Source organism: Scatophagus argus, chromosome 21 (assembly GCF_020382885.2).
Source record: "Scatophagus argus isolate fScaArg1 chromosome 21, fScaArg1.pri, whole genome shotgun sequence".
Lineage (NCBI taxonomy): Eukaryota > Metazoa > Chordata > Actinopteri > Scatophagidae > Scatophagus > Scatophagus argus.
In genome coordinates, this window is record NC_058513.1 from 11,024,326 (window position 1) to 11,046,884 (window position 22,559).

The window sequence follows — 22,559 nt, forward strand, 5'->3', positions numbered from 1 at the left end:
TCTTAACCCACAAACTCTAAGAGTGAGATTTTTATACAGTCTTAGGACCCTGAGGTCTGAACAGTCCTGTGTTGCAAGGGTTAACGCAAGGCTGATATTACTAAGATATATATTCATATTTTTGACTTATACAGTCAGAGATTCACTCATGGGCATACAACATGTACTTGTCACGAATTTGTTTTCACATCACAGATCAATACACCAATACTGCAGTATCTAAAAACAGAAAAGAGAACGTACTTGGGTCTGACAAGATAGCATCTGTCTTGGGTACAAACTGGTCGCAGCGGAGTCCATGGTAGCCCTCCTTACACCTGCAAGAGAGAGACAGGGAGACGAAAAGAGATAAATGAGATTTGAAGTAAAACAAACCAAGCAAGAAGTACCAAAGTACAGCACGAACTATTGGCTCGAGAGACACTCAGATAAGGGAAGTTGAAAACAGGAAACCAAGAGAGAAGAGTGAATGGACGGTGAAAAGCAGAGTGCTCACAGTGGACTGAGGTGGTGGAGGGAGATACACAGAAACTGGCGAGAGGGGTGGGGTTAGAGGAAAGAAAGGAAAGAGAAGATAGTTGGGCAGGCCCAAGCAGTGCCTGCAGCCTCACTGATAGCACATGACTGACAGGAATGCCAGGTCCCAGTGGAAAAAAATGGGGAACTGGGACAGAAGAGGACTTGGCGAGATGGAGGCGACACAAGATCTACAGCGAAAGGGAAGCTGCCACAGTTGGAACACTCATATAAACAAAGTCCTGGCACAGTCCAGATATTTGCCTAAATCATCAAATAAATATCCCTGCACAGTTGATGCCTGCAGATCCCTCAGCAACTGTCACAAATATAGCCAATGAAATTATAACATCTGAAGTCTGGCTGCATATGTTGAAATATTTTAGATTAGAGTTATGATACGTGGTCGTATTGGGTCATTTTTACCAATCTTCAACTTCTTGCGCTGTCTGAGTATTTTACAAAAACATTCGAACTTACAAAAAAAAAAAAAATCAGGCCACAAGCCTAAAGTTCTGGAGCTATTCCTCAGCACTCGGTCCTAGTTTGGCACTATCCTCAATAGTTTTTGTCTCAAAGAGGACTTTGAGCATTTTCTATTTCCATCTGCAGTGGTGGCCATACTGTGAGCACATTCAGTGGGCTGATCAATCCCTCTGCTCTTTCATGGCTTAGGGAAGACAATTGGGGGATTTGCTTTGATATGTCTGTTTCAACATAAACTTGTACATGAGTGAATTATGTCAGAGTTGTCTACAGTTTCTCTATTTTATCAATCCATGACATATTGCTGATAAACCGGGAGGATTTACGTTCGCACATCATCCATCAACACCTGTGGAGGTGCGTGGACAGAGTACAGTGCAATGTATTGGAGGAGTGACAGGCAGAAGTGGACCAGTCTTACTCAGGTTGGCTTGGCAAGGTAGCTTGAAGGGGAAAAACACACATAGCCAACAACAACTGAGCTATGTAAAACAAACTGAGCAGCAGTGGAGATCACACGTTGTTGGCTAAGGCTGGCAAAAGAGAGGAAACTGTGATTGATTGTCATATTTCTGCAGTTTCAGCTCCATTTGTTTAGTGTGTCTCAGTTCTTATCTCTCATGTTTTCTCTATAATGCAGCACGGAAATGCACTACTGACAAAAATGAAATACAGTACACGATCCTTTGATTTCATGTTGGCACATAGCTGATAGTAATGCTAGTGCAGCTGTATCTACAATTTCATGGAAAGTCCATTATTTCAGTGTGGGCAAGTTTGGTTATTTAGTGGCTACGAAGGAAAATGGCCCCTGCCACAATGGCACAGATGATGAAGCTGCATCATGAAGAAATTTGCTCTTCACTCGCTGTCTTTTGATCCAAACAAGAACAAAAACAGTAAAACAGCAGGCCACTAAACCAAAACAAGACACTGAAAAAGGCTATAAATCTCAGTTTAAGGTGAAAATTCTCTGTGCGTTCTGCATTTTCATATCAGATATTACAAATAGCACTTGTTAAGACAAAATTATTGTGTTATGGCTATTAAAAAACAAACTAAAAGATGCAGAAAACATTTTAAATGATAGTTGCGCCAGGAAGTCTGTCTGGAAATCTTTTAAGATCTTTGTGCTGCTCATAGTGATCAGCACTCCTGTAAAGCTGTGGGGCGTGAAAGTTGAATTGGCCATTTTTGTGTTATGTGGCAGTAAAAATCTCTCTAACTGCACCTTTAAATAGAGGGACTCATTACTGCTCAACTGACGTGTGAAAAATGCCCTTGAATTAAAAACCTCTAAATCTTAAACCTCAAACTCTTTGTGTCACTTCATTTCCAAAGTAATAAGCAAAATACACAAAATCTTTATCATTCCGGGCTCAGGAAACCAAAGGATGAGATAAAGAACTTGATCCTCTCCTGTCATTGTCTCTCCCACAACTGGATTTCAACTTCTCAATCAGCCTGGAAAAAAAGGCAGATACAATACCCTGGTATTCTCCAAACTCTCTCCCAACTCTTTCTTTGAGGCACACATACACCAGCTTATGTCATGTTGTCCAATAAAGCAGCACACAGAGCTGCTAAGAGAACACACAAAGGCCGAGCAGTGATAAAAGGAAACATTTTGGATGAAAAAATAATAAGGCAATACTTTGTGTCTGATAATTAATGCTTTCTGGGAGATATGGAGATATCCTCAGATGTTGATTCAAGGTTTGCAAGTTCACAAGATCTTCAGATGTTTCTTTATTGCAGATGGTGGTTTCTTATGAAGCCAGTGTACTCTCAGCTCTTGATCTCTGTGTATTTGTGGGCTAGTACTGGTTTAATTAATTATTTGCAAAACGCATTATCTTGCATAACACCAATCTCTGTGCTGAATAGGATCAGTTGAATACTTATGGTTATTGCCCATAATGAAATCAGTATACATCTTTGGGAAAAAGAAACATATAATCACATAATGAAATGATCTGAAATAGAAGCTTTGAGAGCAATACGAAATAGCATATCCATTTAAAAAGTTATCATTAATCACCATAGACCATTAAAATGGGGTGAACATTTTACAGCGAAATAGAATATGCAAAAGACGAAGCCATATGATGCGTAAAGCTCCATTCCAAATGACTAATGCAAAGACATCAGATTAATCACCAAATTAAAACAGCTTTTGTATGGGACAAATTTAATCAGGGCCAGAGAGGGAGGGCTTCAAAATAAGACAGAATCCCAGAAGAAGCTGAAGTTTGGACACACACAGTCACACATTGAAAATATCATGACATTTTGACTGACGTTCATGTCGGGTGACCACATGTACTGTATACTTTTGGCATCCCTGTGTCTTTAAATAAAAAACTGATTCCTTGATTTGTGATAAAACACAAACACTGTCCCTTTTTTGTCAGCATGCCAATCTGAGGCAAGCAGCCAATCATGTACCACAAAGTTCAGGGAGGAACCCCGTGGCGACCACTCAAATTTCAAGGGTAAATCGTCCCTCCCTCCCTTTGCTTGGCTCTGCCCTACATCACACCTTCTGTCCCTGGGTGTGAGCTGAGAAGCCTAGTTAGTATTCTGAATCACAAACCCAAAGGCAGAATGCCTGTCTGGCTATCTGTTTACGTCTGGGCTTGCTTTCTGTTTGTCTACCCTCCTACCATCTTTGTGGCACTGTGAAACAAGCTCAGCTATCCCTCAATGAGATGCAAACAATGCTTTGTAAATGTGTTTGTGTGAACATGGCGTCGAATGCCTGAATGGATGACAAACAATGTGAGATAATGAAGCTCTGAAGATGTGTTTGGGTGTGGATCTCCAATGAGTCAAACGGGAGAGCTTGTTTTTATGTATGTGTGTGTTGTTTCAAAAAGGGGGAAAGTGTCTCAAAGAGAGCCCAAATGTGTTTGTGGGTTGGTTCACATACAACAGCTTTTTCGAGTGTGTGTGCGTGTGTTTGTCTGTGTGTGTGTGTGTGTGTGAGTGTGGGGGGGCAGTTGCGCTTGTATCCTGCAGCCATTGTGTGCATGAGCAGCAGCAGCTATAGACTCACTGCGTGCACCCCACCCCCCTCCTCCAGGGCTGTCTGCGACTATCCAGCTGCTTTTAACACATGTTCCAGTCACAGAGAAAACAAACCTCTGAGTTGAGAAGATGACGGAGGGGTGGGGAGAGCTGCCTCATGCCTAATCACCATCGTGCCTATTAATTAGCGTGAAGAAAAATGGAGGATAGTTGAGTGCAAGGGGAGGGAAAAGAGGTTCAGCGAGGAGAGAAGGGAAGGGGATGTGATCATGTCAAGCAAACTTTTAATTTACCATCTGACGCCCATGCACATTAGCTTCCACATGTTCTATAAAATAAGCGCATATGAGCTATTACTGATGCAGCAGAGGGGAGGTACCACATGCTCCCAGAGTGATGAGCAGTTACTGACTAGATTAACTCGGGCTTGTAGCTTACTTTATGATGTGGTCATTGACAGTTTTAACAAGGTAAATGGTGAATTTAAAAGGGGATTAATGCCTCAATTTTACCATCATCTGCTGATAACCATTTACAATGACATGGACAGTACTGTTGCACAGCTTACAGTCAGTACTTTTAGCTAAAGTTCAAAGCTGATTCTTCACCTTGGAAACAGCAGTTCCGGCTTTCTTTTTTTTTTTGAGTGCTTAAAGAAAGTTTGTCCTTCTTCACTTTCTTGCAGGGATTTGCACAAGAAGGGCGATCCCACTCAGGTGTCTACTTGGTAAATTTTGTATGAAGCAAAATGTTAATTTAGCCGAGCATAAAATTTGGAAAGAGGGGAAAACTGAGCATAGTCAGAAATTAGCCACACACATCCAACCTCCCATAAACCAACATGTTTTTTGAAATTTGTTTTTGTACAGACAAAAGAAACAAGATATAATGTGGTAATTATTGAGCTTTAGGTATTAGTAGGCAAATTTTGCTACCTTAGGACAGAGCTAGGCTAGCCGTTTCAAGTGTTAATGCTAAGCTAAGCTAACCAGTTCCTGGCAGTGGCTTCAAATTTACCGTAGGAGTGTTATCAACTTAATCACCTCATTCTTTTCATGAAGGCAAATCAGTGTAACTACAAAAATGTTGACCTTAATCAAGGATATCTCATCCATGTTGGCTGGTTTATTCTGGACCATAGACACTCTGGAAAAGCAAACATCTATAATCCACAACAACTGTCCTAAAAACTCCAAATTGCAATACTGCTTTGTTTTTGACTTTTTGTTGTATATTTATATCTATAAAATGTAAAGGGAAAAGAATTCATGTTGTATGTGCTTTGGTCAGTTTGTTGAAACACTTTTTCTGTCATTGCTTTTCAGTAGGACTAAGAAATGGTGTAATATTTCATTAAAACTACAAATACACTGTGTGTAGCTTCATAAACCTTAAGTACAGCAATTGCTTTTTAATGGCATCTAAATTCTAAACTGTACTTAGCTGAAATAAATTCTTCTGATTGATGAGAACATTTGGCATTCTGGGTTAGCCACTTAACAGAAAGGCTGAAGCAAGGTCACAGTGTCACTCTGAAGATCTCAATAGTTAACTAGCTATCTAGACATATATATATATATAGATAGTTAGATAGATAAATAGATAGATAAACACTTTATTCATTCCTATGGGAAATTCACAAGCTTTCCAGCAGCACAATTTGATTTATCTGGGCAACATACTGTATGTGTAAACTAACTAACTGAGCTCTGAGCGCTGCTCTGAGTAGCTTTTACATACTAGTTCTGGTTGCCAAAATGAAATGAATAACATTTTATGTTGGCATAAACACATGACGTAAAGGAAGAGAGACAGCATACTGCAAAGACTTGGCACTTGATCTAACCTATGCATGATGATTAGGAAGTTAACACAAAGTGTCTATGAATAATCTGAAACACAGATAATGTTGGATTGGGTACATTTTCCCTTAATTACCTGAGTTCTTGGAAATGATTTTCTTCAGTCTCACTATCAAAGGCAATCATTATTTGGCAGCAGGGGTTCTCACCACACTCAATAGACACATTTATTGCACTGCACCAAGTCTTTTGACTCGCTGCCACATTTAATTTTGCACACCAACTGGTGCAGTGGATGTTGTTAAGTATTACTGAAATGGGCGTTACCCCTAATTTCCATAACTTGACCTACAAGTCATGCATCATAAAATCAAGATTTGCATATGCATTGGAAGCCCAGATGCAATATAGTATTATTTTTAATTGCTAAATATTGACATAAATTATTTAAATTCCATTCACTGTGTGGGGCTGGTGAATACTGTGCTATTTTAATTTGCTCATTTCTGAGATATAGCCCCCACTGCAGTCCATGATACACACCTATTTTATCAAGTGCATAAATACAGATTTGGTGGAGGCTGAGGGCATGCAGTTGATCTGAACTGCATTTTCTTTCTACCGCAGCCTAATTTTCACCACCGGGAAGGTCGAGATGACTGACTAAAATCCATTTTTTATGAGAAGAAAAAAGTAGACCTCCAGTGATCTAATTTCTTTTATAATAAGAAATGCACACATAAACATATCACACGCACACACACACACATATGCAGTCGCATGCGCACAGCCATCCCTGCTTCACTCTCAATATCAAAGCCTAATCAGTGGCCAACACTTCCCTCATTGTTCTTGATGGGGTACGAGGCAAGAATAGGCTATGAGTTGGCTGCAATCTGCCTGAATTGTTCTGTGGTTTAAAAAAAAACACAAGAGTAAAATGCCTCCAATAAAGAAAGTCTTCTGCTTTTATAGCACGAGCCATACATATTTCTATCTGGCTTTTGCAGCAGTGCAGTAGGGTAGGTGGGACTGACATGATTTATACCTTGAGCAAGCTTGATGGATGTCTATTACTACATGTGAGCTGTTTACATACAAGAGTGATATGCAGCTGCCAGGGAGTGTCTCCTTTCAAAACTTTAAAGTTATACAGAGAAGAAGCCAAAAATAGGTAAAGTCACAGACAGACGGCTGTCACTGTGGAACTTTTCTTTCAATTAAAATAACTGAGAATATGTGGATATAAACATAATGCTGGCACAGTATTTAAATAATTGGCATCATAAATTCAGGTTGACTTAATTACGCTGATGACAAAACAGAGCATTAATAAAGCAGTTTCATTTGCTGAGGACATGAAAAGTATGATGTATGATATAAAGCACTATAATACTGTGATTAAAATCTAGATTGTCAGTCAAACAACTGTAGTCTCAGTTACTGTGCATGCAAACACAGTTAATTAGAGCTTCATTAGGGTTCTGACTAATGAGGCTCTTTATTCTTGTAGTAAATACATGCTGAATAAACTTAAGTAAGGTTACACTGTCCTCATTCTTTTTGTATGGTTTCAATACTTTGTGGATCTTATCCTAAATACATTTTGGCCCCCTGGTTAATAATGTCTACAGTTGCTGTATCCCAGTATAATTGCTGCTGCAATGTCCCCATTTTGCTGCAGGGATCATTACATTTTCATCAGCTAAGACAGTAAACAAGTCTGCTGCAGCCATCTCATTCATCAAGATAAACACATACTTACACATTTTCACTATCAAATGTCATCTGAAGTAACTAGCAAAATAAAATATTTCAGCAGGTGCAAGGCACAACGAGCAACACAGCACGCAGTGTTCTGGTCTGCTGTGCCCTATCTACAATTCTCCAAAAAGTCATTAAGCTCTTGGAGGATGAAGACGTCCCGGCCTGTTTGCCTTGCACATCAGCAGGGCTGAATGTGAAGCTGGGAGCTGGCGCTGCATCACGCAGGAGTGCACACTACATCATGACGGAGCTCCCAAGCCGCAAGTCTGTAACAGGTGCTGTTTCAAAGGATGAGAGATAAGGGGGGGGGGGGGGGGGAGAAGGGTGAGGGGAGATGGACACAGTGAGAGAGAAAGGCGGGGGTTGCTGCTGAAGGGGATGCATTCCTCTTCATCTTCAGAGATTTCTTTTTCCTTCTCTCTCTGTGTGTGTGTGCACACAATTGCAAAAAAATACTGGCAGACGGGGAAATTGTGTTCTGTTTTGAAGAGAATAATACTTCAAGCTACACTCTTGAAGAATAAGGATGAGTTTTACCAGTCCATGTAGGTTAAATATTCATAGGATTCTCACTTCCAACCTGATATAATACTATACATCTGCATTGTCTACTATTAACCACTACATTTCACCCTCCATTAGTACATTTTATCAGTTTGCCTTCTAGCGGTTCATAAGTTAATAAGTTTACTGGAAAATGCTTCCACACTGGATTGACAGAAGAAACACAAAGAGCAGATTGTGTTTGCTGTTTGGAACAAAATGCATTTTCTGTTCTGCAAATAACGCAGCACATATACGGGGAGATAACATTATCATCCATCAACTCTGCTTTCGATGATCATCTGGTTTATTTGTAGAAGGCTTGCAAAACATCTTCCATTAAAGTAGTCGGTTTAGAGGTAGCATGATAAAAGAATCAACAGTTTATAATCCAGGGAGTGAAAACTGTGCAGATAAGCGGCTATCACCTTGTTTCACTCCAGCTGTGTTGTAATGTGGCCATGAGTAATATCTCCATGTGCTGATGTCTTTATTTAAAGATACACACATTGTTACTGGAGAGTTTGAAATTTGCATTAGTTTTGGCTGATGTTCAGGGGGAAAAAAACGAGGAATTAATGTAATAAATCTTACATGCTAAACGGACAAGTTAAAGAGACAGGAAGACAGGCTGGAATGCCTATAATAAGAGTAACAAATTTCTTAATGAAGTGGTTTCATCAGGGAACATCAACTCAAACTGAAATGTGACTGAGCAGTTGTAACTTGTTCCCAATTGTGTGCTGCTTACTTAAAATTGGCCAGTATTGGGGGCAGCCATGGCCTAGAGGTTGGAGAAGTGGCTCGTGATCGGAAGGTCGCTGGTTCGATTCCCCCACCGGACAGGCAGGAAAAATTTGAGAGTGGTGGAGTGATAATGTCCCCACCCTCCATTAGCCGGCTGATGTGCCCTTGAGCAAGGCACTTAACCCCCAATATGCTCCCCAGGCGCTTGATGCAGCCCACTGCTCCTGTGTGTTTCACTGCATGTTGTTTCAATCAGTGATGGGTTAAATACACAGAAGTAATTTCCCAGCTTGGGACTAATAAAGTAAGTAACTTATTTAAGTACAGGTTTATGACCTCATGTTAACAGAGTCTCAAGTTTCAACCTTACAGTGCAGTGTTTATATTATAGTTATATTCTGCATAATATGATAAGGTGCAGGAACTTAATAAAACAAAGAAAAAACAAACAAAAAAACGTATAATGTATAGACTCATACAAAAAAATAGTACCTCTCAATCAACACTTATGACCCACTAGAGCTGAGTCCCAGTGTCTGTATCTGCCCTGTGCTATGTTAAGGGATGTTTCTGGGTGTCAGTGATTCTTAACAATCCACTGTCTTTCTCCAGAATCACTTTATGGCGTGTTTACCAATGGCAGCCAACAACTGCTGCATGTTATACCTTTAAACTGGCAACAGACAATTTCTTCTTTTTTTTTTTTACTTTAAGGTATCATTATGGAATAAATGTCGCACAGTGTAATGGCTAGAATAATGACACTATCTGCATTTAGACTGGTTCCCTATAAAGCTTGCTTTTACTATGCAATTTTGTCTGCCACTGGGCACAAAATCTCCCAGGAAAATTAAGGCTAACTGGCGACAATAACACCACCTGGAAATGTGGTGGTCAACACAGATGATATTCACTGCACTGTAATGTTTGTATGGTACGATGGCATTTCCAAATTGATCAGGGCTAAAACTGACTGAACATTTTGACAGAGATCATCCCAACTATTTCAGACATCGAAGACCTCACTAGTGCCATCAAAACAATATCTTCCTGAATCACCAGAGACGTCTCTGTGGCTTTTATTATTCATTAGACTTCATCCTTTTGTGAGCTACTGCCTGTAACAACACAGACTGTTGGCTGCATTCACTATGATGCAGTACATTACAGATTTAGCAGGGGTGTTTGAACTGTACCTTGAGAGAACATAATGTGATTATTAAACAGTAATAAAGAAAGATGGCAAGAGAGAGGAGGAAAGAGCCACTGGAGCCCCTTGCTTGTCAACAAGTTGTATGAAAGCTTTTTCTCTTTGATATCATCTACATGCCCCTTTAGGACTGGCGCCAATGAAAAAGTAATTGAGTTCAAGTGTGCCGCTTGGAGCACTGACAAAAGACAGAAAACACAGCCCTGACACATCACTGATTACTCGGAAGTGACTGACTTTTTTTCTTTTATTTGCTAACAGCATGTTTGATTCAACTTTACTGAAGGTGCCAAGACTTGTAGGAGGTGTGGCAGATCACATCACTACAGCAGAAGTCAGAGTGACCTAAATAATTCACCTCCTTCTGGTGAGTAAGTGAAAATGCGTGTAACATCACAGTCTTGTCTGGACACATTGTATAAAAGGGGAGCGTTTGTCTATGAGACGGTGATCCTCTCGGATTAGCGCAGATCACTTGCATGTTATATGGAGGAAACATGACTCAAGTGTATTTAAATCTCAAATGCATTCAAAACGGGTAATGTCTTACAGAGCTGAATGAGAACTCGCACACATTTTACATGCATTTGCATTACATGATTTAAAATATACTGGATATAAGGGACAAATCACCTACTGAAGAAGCAATTCTGTGCGACAGGTGCTGCTAAGTATGAGTGCGTAATGATGCTCAGTGTTTGCTCCTGAAATCTCTGCCACCATATGAAGCCTTTATTAAAGTCTCTGCAGTCGCTGCATTTTCCTTTCATGCGAACAGTAGTGGTGTCATGGACAGATAATTGAGAAGTACCTATCTAAACAAGTGCTTCACTTTGTAAATAAGCGCAGCACTAAATGCAGATGTCTCTTGAATATCATAGGGTGAGACGGATGTTTTGCTGTAGACTAGCAATTTAGTCTTAATGGAGAAGCCATTGCCATTAAAACATGATTATACTGTGATTATAGGATGAGAGACTGCAGTGAAGGAGAGCAAGATCTTTTTTTTTTGCAGTGCACATGACTGACACTTGACACAACGTACCAACGCGTCTTGAAACACTACCATTATGTGTCTCCTCAGGAGCAAACACATCAACCTCAGGCATCCCACCTTATTTGAGAATCTGCCTTTGCTTCATTTGAGACCAACAGTAACCCAGTTATCCTTCTTCCAACACAAATAAAGAGTGCTGTCTGTCTCTGTTTGCGCAAATTGTCTTTGGGTTTTGTGCAATTGGTCGGACAAAACAAACAATTTGAGGACATCTGCTTCTGCTCTGAGAAATTGTGGTGGGTGCATCTCATTATCCTCTGACAATTTATAGAGCAAACAACTAAACGATTAATCAAGGAAGTAATCAGCATGATTTGTCATTAAAATAGTTAGCTGCAGCCCCAGCTGAAATCATCAAGATCGTCAAGATATTGACAAGGGTATTTTGACTTGTGTCACAAGTACTGAAGAAAAACTTCACTAAAGTGGTTAATTTTAATGAGATAAACAATGACATTGAATAGCCCAGCCTTAGGCTATATAACCTTTGCCCATAATTCTTTGCCTTATTTAATCTTAACATGAGAAGAAAACATAGAGGAGAAGGAGAGACATGCATGAAAACAAGGAATGTTGTGATTTTAGGATGCTGCAGAAATAAATCACTATAGAAACCTGACCTCTCCGAGATTCATATAATGATAATATTGTTAATTTATAATACAGAAAATACCATAAATATGACAACTAGCCACAATAGCACTTTGCTCAATGATTTTTATGTCAGAGAACACTGACACTGTAAATGCCCTCAACAGCGACAAAATATTACTATCATGTGCGCAGGATTAAGCTGTGGTTTCCTCCACAAACATCAATGATATTAGTTATGCCCATTTCTCCACTTCTCATCTTGCCCTACATAGTACAAATCTGGCTCTGAAATCTGGCTCTGGCTTTTTTTTAAGGTATCTGGGGGATCATTTTGCTCTGTGATGCATAACAGAGTGCAAAAGCCACAGCGCCACTTGGCTCCAGGTGTTTCCACTGTTCTGCCTTCCTATCAGGAGCTCGTCAAAGAGGTCGAGTTGAGTTAACTTTCTGTCTGCCAAAAGCTGAGCTGTTGTTTTTTATTTCCCACAAGCAAGCCCACCCACCGTTCAACAGGGACACTGCAGGATGATTTTTTTTTCTAAGCTTTTTAAAAATGATTTTCTGTAAAGAAAACACTGCTGCCTTTTGTGCCCAATGTTTTGGATGTAGCTGACATCTGCCTCTACAACCTTAATCCTGTGCGCTACATTCAGCATGATTGAGCTCAAATCACTGCAAATGCTAATGGGCTCAAAAGGACCTATATACACTCACACACTCAATTACACGTACCCAAACACACTCACACACACGCACGGAAGTGCCCTGTCTGTAGATGAACTGTCTTGAAGCCAAACTGTGTGGCTCAGCTACAGTATCAGCTGTAAAAGATGGATTAGGGTCCTCTAACTACTCTCACATTGAGGCACAATGTAATAAGGCGTGTGTGTGTGTGCACGCACGTGTGTGTTAGAGGACAGAAAGCGCATCTTAAAGTGACTGGCTGCACACAGCTACTGTGCCTCCTGTGCGTCGAATGTGGTATGTTTACTTCTGCAAGCTGTCTACAAGTGCAAGAGGTTTAGAGGAGTGCGCTCTGATAGAGACGACTGGAACAGCTTACACTGAGCCCAAACAAGTGTCTGGGGGAAAAAAGAGATTGCTCCCATTGTGATCAATCTGACTGCCTTGGCCAGCCAGCCTTGAATAGATGGTCACATTTCTTCACCCTGCAGGCAGATGCCGCTTTGCAATGCACTGTCGTAGTGACATATTAAACTCATGCAGGGCCTGGTGTATTTATAATTATTTCCATGCAATATCTCACAGCATAATAGTGGCTGAATGTATCCTTAATGCTTCCAGAAGTAAGAAGCTGCAAGTAAAGAATACTCTGTTTATAATATCTGCACCTGCTTATTTCATCTGTGGTTACCTTACTAAAGTTCAAAGCAATGGGTGCAAGTAGAAAACGCTGTGAAACTCAAACGACTGATGGCTGCAGCTGTACAGTGACAGCCGTGGTTATCACAAACAGACATTACAGGGGCGTCACAAATGCTTTAAGAGCCTTAGCAACACAGACATTATAGGCAGTTTGAAACATCCACAAGAAGGCATTAGAAACATAAAGAAAAACTGGTTGTTTATTTTTTGCCTGTCTTAGCCCATTTATCATCCACTGTTTACTTTACATGATATCACGGCTACTGACTGGTTGACGGGCGTTCATTAATTTCTTGTAATGGACAGTATAGTTGCACATTTCAGGCACAGATTTTTGCAGTTTTAAATTAATGTACAAAACACTTTACATTTTTGTAACCAATAAAAATGATCATTGGATAATACCCCCTGCTTATTGATGATTTTCCAAATCACACCACAGATCTGTAGATAGATTTGTTTGCTTTGAGGAACCAGAGCCTGCAATTCAGTCACATCACTATAATGGTTGTACTAGTACCACTGTGCAACAAAACAAAACAAAACAAAGGAACACTGCATAGTCCCAAATGGGTTAGCAATTTGAATATGCTAACCATGTTGGAGCTGCAATCTGAATCTATTTGTAACAATCTGAATCAGTCAAGTCTGTAACTGAGCGTCTGTGGGCTGTTATCAAAATGACTGGCTTTGATACAGACTGCATGACAACATTTAAAAACTCACAAACACACAAAAATATCTGCTATCAGACCCGCTTCACCTGCACTTTTTATACTTCTTAGTTGGCTTTTCAGAAAATCAAGTTTGCCATGAGTCCTTTCAGCATGTCGTATCCTATATGCAATACCATTTCGCCTTTAAAACGTTGACAGCTAAAACATTAACAGTAATGCAGTTAAACAGTTCACGCTGACCACATCATAAGCAAGTCCACTCTTTGACACAGCACAAATCTGATCCCTGAGATGCGGCTGGAACACAAAACAAATACAGTCTTTAGGCAGTGAGAAAACAAAATCCTCCCCAAAAGATTTAAGGAATGGATTTCACATTTAGAAATGAAAAATGAGGCTGCGGAGCAAAGTTATAGCCGTGATGCTAATTGGAAGAGAATTGAGCCGGAGAAATAACCCCACAGTCTCACTGCAGACGTCGACCATATGGATTTTCTGTGTGGACAGTGATCTATATATTTACTATACACTCTGTAAATACACCAATATTTTATGATTTACCTATTGGTGAGTTTTTCATGTGAGTAAAGGCTATTTTTTAACTTGCGGACAGCTATGAATTGGTATTGATTAAATTCTAATTCAATTCCTCTCGTTTCGCTGTTATTGCCAGCAGAAGATGAGATGTACCGCCTGTCGAGGAAAATGTAGCTCGAGCACAGAAATAGATGACCTCTGTTGCTTTAATTACCCTTGATCCCATGCAGCTTGGGCCATGTGGTCTTTTTCACTTGCTGGACTGTATTATTTGCATTTATTATTTTACAGGATGAATTAATGGTACTCCATAGTACTTGATTGGTAAAAAAAAAAATATCGTCTTTAGTAGAAATACCTCAAATGCACCTGGTGGTTGTTTCAAAGCCAGTGAAATGATTTTAAAGGAGCACATCATATTCCAAAATAAATAAATAAATAAATCAACAAAATGAACCCAAATCATGAGGTAAGTAGAGCTCCAACTATGCAGTTGTCAGCGGATATGCTTCTGCGTTGAGCCGTTGGTTAAATTCAGAATATCCATCCCTGTCACAGTTTAGAATCACAGCTAAAAGGATGAACATGAAAGCGATGGGCAAAAGAAATGAAAATGAAAGGTGGGTTAGTCTAAGAATCATAACATGGAAACCGTCAACGTGGAGTGCATCAATGTCAGTCAAGCTCCATCCCCAATGATGGTGGCTAATTAGATTTTCCCATGCTCAACAAATCATGCTGATAGGGAGAAACATTTTGCAACTCAATAGCCAGCTGACATGTACTGATAGCATTGTCAGCAGAGTCAGCTGTGCTGCCTGCTAACATGGGTCGAGTGGAGAATAATGGTTGATATTACAGACGCATGTTCTGTTTACGTGCACTGACAGGTACTGTGGAGGAGAAGATTGTTCAGAATTAGAAATGAATGAATGAATGACCTCAAAATAAATGTACAGAAATCCAGAAATTAAGAATGGGAAGCATAAATTAAACAAACCAGCCAAAAGTTATGATCTACTGTATAGAAATAATTACCTCCCATGTGCATGTTTTCCTATTCTAATTAAACGTATGATCAGCAAGATTTTCATAATATGAAACCTTATTTTGATACCATTTATGGCCTGCAACAAACACATTAAATGTATCTCCATTCAGTAATACATAAATATAGTAGTAAACAGGAATAGTTTTCAGTGTTGGTGGAAGAGTCTGCCATTCCTGCATTGGATTCAGACTGCCGAACAGCATACAAGGAATTCACAGGAGGGGCTTGTAATCAAGCACAATTTTACCTCATTTAAAACAGCCTTTTTTCATTAGTAATTTATGCAATCGTGTAAGTAATGGAACAAGAGGGAGCAGCCACACTGAGCCGTTGTATGAAGAGCTGCCGGCAAAAGGCAGCCTGTTGCACAGCTGCTCAATAAGGGTCTCCTATAGTATTAAACGTATTTGCTCCTACCGCAATAACCACAGGTGTCTATCTCACTAATCACATTTGTGTTTGATGCTTCAGTGTTTAAAATGTTTTAAAAGAGTTTCATTAAAGATGAGAGCTAAAGCCATTAATAATCTGTCATGTTGGATGCACTACTTGCTGTTGCTCCCAGCCTCTCTTACATTTCTCCTACTAGTCACTATAGTGCTGCACTGTGGAGTGGTAAAATCTTCAGTTGTAGTTCTCTTGGCACAGACTAAATTGTCATTTGGAATCCAACATGCGGCAACGCATGGCAGATACTTGGCTGTCTCTTTATAGCTACATTAATGAGGACAAGTAAAAATAACAAAGACACTGAAAGGATGAAACTCAAACAAGTGAAATGAACAGAACATTGTTGAAGGAGGACATATTCTTCATATATTCACACACAGACACACACACTTGTTTATACGATTTCAAAGCTGATGGTACTTTACAGTGGTGGCAGTGGATTTTTAATTTTTTCACCTGCAACTGTCAATATTATGCACATTTTCTCCCCCAGCTGCTACTTCTTGCATTGGAACTGGCACTGTGTCTATTAATTACTTTCTTATGCACTGCTGATTGGCTTTGCCTGAAATGCAAAGCTCCTAGTGTGACTGTTGTGACAAATTCAAGTATTCTAATCACTTCTGTGCTGAAATAACAACACGTCTGCAAGATCAGTTTGATTGCATCCAGAAAATAACTATTTCTCATGAATGCTATGAGGCGAACAATCCCTGATGCATTATCATGTGGGATTTCAGCACTGATCATGCATCTACTGATATAGCAAGTGGAGGCTCAATACCCCTTACTCTGTCCTTTGACTTTGAAGTGGCGGCGATGCTGAGATTACATCCTGGAGCGATCAAAGATAACCTTCAGTGTTTTATCTCTACAGATCAGTTTGTCCACGTCTCTGGTGTGTGTAATATTCTTATTGGCGCCAAAATCATTGCAAGAGAGGCGTCTTTTCTGTTCTTTGGTTTGCGGTAGACATTTATTCGTCTTATATTACTCTAAGCAAAGCTTTATAAGTGACAGTGCACTTGCTATAGTGAGCTTCAAATTTAAGAGTAGACTCGAGCACATGACAATGTCCTTGCAGGCTAACCTACTTGCTTGGAGGACTGCAAAATACAGTAATACTTCTGGTGGTATAAAATCGCTGATATATTGGCTGGGAAATCAGAACTTTACAAAACCCCTGAAAAGATAACTTCATTCCAGATCTGTGGTGCCTCTCACACCAGATGCTGTTGCAGATCTGTCTGTTAAATGGCCGCAACATGAACGGACGGTTGTCTTTCCTTTTCAATTTGTGCGTTCATATTTTCTCTTGCATGTTTTGCGCTCACAGGGGGTCCAAACTATGCAATCACTTTTATCATCATTTAGGTCTAACCCAGAGCGTTTTGTTGAAATTGGCTTTACTTCCTCATTGTTTGTGGATTCACAGACAATCTGTTATGAAATTCCAATAACAGATTTGACTTATTGGAAATTTGGAAGGTTTAGTGATGCGTAAAACTGTCAACACATATGGAGCATATGGAAATTCATTGTATTTAACAATGTTTTCCATCTCTAAAAGGTAATGCACTGTTTTCTGTAGAGGATCTCTGAAAAACGGCATCACCTAAGAAAAAAAAGTCAAAAAGCTCATCACGAAGTATCAATGTGAAACAGTTACATGATGTTTTTCGAGTTGTTAGAGAGGACATACAAACTGAGGATCAAATTTAAGTCAGGAAAGTATTAAAACAATCAAACAAAAAATATCTGCTGAAACACTTGATTATCTCTGAGAGCAGTCGACTATGTCACTCCCTGCATGACAGCCTCAGTTAAACAGGTAAGCAAAATAACAAAGAATGAGTTTTATCTCGGCAATTATCTGAGCAGAACTGTGCCGGTGAATGTATTCCACTCTTGACTTCTCTTTGATGAAAGCAGCAGGAGCCTTCTCACTCCCTCCTTCTTATCGCACTGTCAAGCCAGCTTGCCTGCTCCCACACTGTGCTTGCCAGCAGAAAGGGCACTGCTCGTTAATGCCAGTGAGCTGGAAATGAGTCACAGCACCTTGTCACGTGGCTGATCTGTACCCTGACGGTGCCCTCTGCTCAGGAACCAAAGAACATGGCTTTCCCCGCTCGTTGACATTCAGTGCTGCTATCATGACTGCTGTTCTCATCAAATTGAGGGAAAAGAGCAAATGCGCACATTGAGCCAAGACAGGCCTTCCTCTGTGGATACTAGATCCTCTACTAGTTATAGGGTTTGATGTTTATTTTATATATTATAGCCCACATGATGGATATATTGACCTTTAAGTTCATATAACAGCTGTAATTAAAAACACTGCCACGAAAGAATATCCTGTAGTTTTTAAGTATGACAGAAATGAGCCTCAGCATCTGTGAATTTTAGCGATACAGTAGATCCCTTAAGAAGCAGTTGATTTCTCCTCCTCTTGTAAAAAAATATATCTACTATATTGTACATTGCCATTTCTTAGGCCACTGTGGCTTAGAATGTGTGACAATAATGGGTCAAAAGTGGAAGAAAAAAATAAAGTAAATCTAGTACATCCAAGCAAACACTAAGGTGTCATGCAGCACAAGTTTAGTTATGCGTTGGTGTGCTGAGATTATATAAACATGCATTCTCTCATGGCTGATTTGCTTCAACACGGCTCTGTTCTCAGTTGGGGGTTTGGGAAATATTTGATATAATGAGGTTATATTTCACAGTTTCCCAGGTGCTTTGTTTGGAAGATTGAAATCGTTTTCTGAGTGACTGCAAACTGTCACACTAGCATCAAACAAAAGGTCAGGAACTGAGAAAAAAAATATGCTCAGATATTCTAACAAGCTAATTAGCTTGATAATAGATGCTAATTAATAAATGGCCACTTACACAGTTATACACTGCGTTCCATAAGATCATTTGTAGTGAAATGTAGTAATTTAGTCTTCTGGTGAACCCGCTTCCCCTCAGTCTAACTGATTTCTTTCTACTTCATTTGGTTTGCATTCAGAATTGAGATAAGCACTTAACTTCAGCTGAGTCAATGCACCAAAGCTGTTGTTAAGCACCACTCGAGCAGATATGTATACGGGTGGAGATTACCCAAAAGGAGCTGACATCACTGTAGCATTGTGCAGTGTCTGCTCTAAGGAATAGGTGGCCTAAATACAAAGTGACAGTGTCATATGCAGCTCAGTATAAAGTATGTTAAGATAAGCTTAATTATTGCTAAGAAAAGATCTGCACAGAAGGGCGACTCACTTTACTTGTTGACAGGATTAGAGATTTCATATTAAATATCTTTCTTACAATGTATTACCATTTCTGTAAATAAAACACAATTTGCCACATTTTGAAAAGGGTCACAGGCCAGGAGAGAAAATGCATGCTAACATTTGTGGGATCACCACAAACAGATCACCAACATCCTACCAATTCATCCTGGGAGACACCTTTCACTCAAAAGGTCAAATGTCAACCTCATGGTGGCACTGTAGGGAAGCTTAGGCAATCATTAGGGTAATTAAGATTCATCCTCTGGGAGTCCTGAATGCCTGCACAAAAACTTCTACCAATCCATTGCATATTTCACAGGATAAGTGGAAAGTCTGAACTGCATGTGGAGCTAAAGGAAAAAAGTTAGTGTTCAATCACTAAGACTGACCCTTTGGGGGCCAAAAAGATCTACACAAAGACAACTCACCAACAAACGAACATTATCATCCCAGAAGCCATGCTTAGAGTTTCACTAATTTCAAAGAATGTGGTCAAGTCAAAGCCATAATTTTCAAAGCTCCTTGGTGGTCCATCTAGCCTGGGTACTGTGGTCATAAACACCTTAAGAGTCTCATGTAAACATAATTTTATGCCTGTCAAAATGTAAATGTTCATACAAGGCACTACATGATCTTCTAAGACATTACATAGTGGAGTTGAGCCAAAATGTTTCTTCAAGCACAGAGAAACCGATCAGAAATCTTTTATCTGTTTTCTTTATGTCTAGTTCAGACAACAGTAAGTGCTGCTTGAAGGATATGCCAAAAAGATTCATTTGGCATGCCTTGTCTTCCAAATTGATTTTACATAGTGACATTATTCAAAGCAGCAGCTCTAATGAAGTGGCATGTCCTCAGTCAGGTCGAATGGAACGATTGAAGGATGAAGACTTTCAAATGTGAAAGGGTTGCTTGCTGGAAACAAATTCAGTGTTCATGGTCGAAGTGAGCTATTTGGCTCAATTTATTATGGTTTCTCTTTAAAATACGTAGCATTTGAAAAATACTGACGAAAGAATACCTGTGGACACTAAAAGCTCAAAAAGTGTACGATGATTGGTCGCATTAAAACTCAAAGGCTCTGACAATGCCATATTCAGCGCCACTACTTTGAGAACTGTCAGGAATAATTAAATTTCCTCTTGTCAGTGATGCATTCATTTTGCGTCAGGATCTCTAGATGTTTCAACTTTTTCATGTTTTGAGTTTTGCCTTAGCTGTCTGGTCCTCATAAAGTCACTTCAACATCCCAGATCCATTCATATTTCAACCTGGATAAAAGCAGTAGTCTCTTGAGCAAGTGAATGGCACAATCACGATCGCAGTCTTCCACTGATACCACTCAACAGACTGCAGTACTTACAGCAGATTGGGATGAATGTTTTGCTCGCACTGGTTTTTTAAGGCACAAAAGAAACTTCACACACTAACTTCCCACCTACAGTACGTTTCCCAACCATAGCAACTGGTACTCTGAAGTGTGAACAAGTTTCTTTAATTATGTGCTTCATGCCAAGAGGTCAGGGAACTGATAAAGGAAAGAAATAGCATTAAAAAAAAGAAATACAGAAAGATGTAACCACTTTGTTATTGCACAAACAAATGCAACACAACAGACTATATGCACTCTTTTTTTCTCTGTGCCATTACGTGTCAAAACCGTAGTTCAGAAAGTATTTTTTTGATGTTAAAAAAAATAAAATGTACAATAAAATACAATAACGTCACCAACAATAAACACACACACACACACACACACACACACTGCATACATCATTAACTCTAATACGTAACTCCCTCAGGCACCGAAGCACCTGCCTTCACTATCCAAGAGAAACGGTTTCAAAGCCTAATTGGTCAGTGGACAAAAAAAAAAGAGGTCTGTGCTGAGTAATAAAAGCAGGTATTCTTCTTTTACTGTGCCACTGTAGTAAATCTAGTCTAATTCGTTAATGTAGTTTTATCCTTTACTTTGTAGAGAATAAAAACACTGATAAACTGCAATGACAATCTAAAAATGCAATAGCAAAACTAATAATGAATGGCAATGAAGTGGGTCAATGGTAATTACCAGATGATTACTGCTGATTAAATAATCAATAATTCAATTTCATTCTGTTTTCAATGACTTAATTATGCAATGTATTCAACAATTTGCTAAACTAATTGTTAAAAGGAATTCAGTAAGTCTGTTTACTATTTAATTGTGTGTTTTCAGTAGACAGTAGAATGGGATTTCAAATGTGCGCTTACAAAGCCATGGGACCATGTTTGATGTGTAAACAATGTCTTACAAAGACCACATGACACAAAATGTGGTATATTTTTTGTGGCACTTATCAGGGATTATTTTGGGATTGTAACATGTCAACAATGCATATATGCATAGATGCTCAACTTGAAAAGTACAGTAATTACATCAGAGAGACATCAGAGATTATGAGCAGGTTAGCAATGGGAAAAAGTTAAGTGTTTGATCAACATGTCAGGAAATGGAAATGAGCTTTGTGCATATTAGCATTGCTAAGATTGCAGCCGCTAATGATCAAATTTATAGATGCAAACTGGGATCTGTGGCATGGTGTAAAACCTAGACAGTGGTGGTGCAAGTATATTAAACCCCATTTAAGCAGTGGGGTGATTATCCATGGGTTAACTTAGCTAAATGTAATGCAAGCAAATAATACACAAAGACATTTTTCAGATGACCTGAAATATTCTTATACACACAGGGGAATGACATAGTTAGATTAAAGTAGGCTAACACCACACTGCAAGAACGAAAATCAGAAACAAGATGTCAACAAAACAATCTTTCATTGTGTGTGTCAGGACCACACAAAAACCCCCTCACAAATTGCTGCCCTGTGGCTGGAGCGTGTGTTTAGGTGTACATATGAGTGAGTGTGTCTGTCTGAGTCTCACCCAAAGAGAAACCTGAATAAAATACAGGTTCATTTTTGTTTTAGTTATTAAAGAAAGGTTCTAAACTGTAAAAAGTTTGACAACTTAACTGGTTTGTCCCTTTCGATAGCTAATTTACTTAATTCTTGTTATATTGGATCGACAGCTGTCCTGTTCTGGACTCCCAGCTCAGTCCACTTTCACAGTCTCTGTGAATCCAGGCTAGATTGCTCACGAAAGCAGTGGGTCACGCATCCAATTACAGTGTTCATTCATTTTGTTAAAGCTGCACTAATCAGTATTTTAATGTGAACAATGGGTCAAAGGACTATGTACTGTAAAAGAAGAAGAAGAATCAACTTTTATTGGCAGTACATATATATATATTTTTACATACACACATACCGCCCGGGGAGCATATTGGGGGGTTAAGTGCCTTGCTCAAGGGCACATCAGCCGGCTAATGAAATAACCGGCCCGTCCGGTGGGGGAATCGAACCGGTGACCCTCCGATCACAAGC

The 22,559-nt window shown here is 39.5% G+C and overlaps 1 protein-coding gene across 2 annotated transcripts in view; it reads right to left on the bottom strand.

Moving 5' to 3' along the window:
- The window catches only part of nrg3b (neuregulin 3b), a 170,523-nt gene that overhangs the window by 25,414 nt on the left and 122,550 nt on the right, over positions 1–22,559 (bottom strand). For both annotated transcript variants that reach the window (XM_046377092.1, XM_046377093.1), the window contains exon 3: positions 244–317. In XM_046377092.1, the coding sequence (XP_046233048.1) occupies positions 244–317 (74 nt within the window). The remainder of the gene's footprint in view (positions 1–243; positions 318–22,559) is intronic.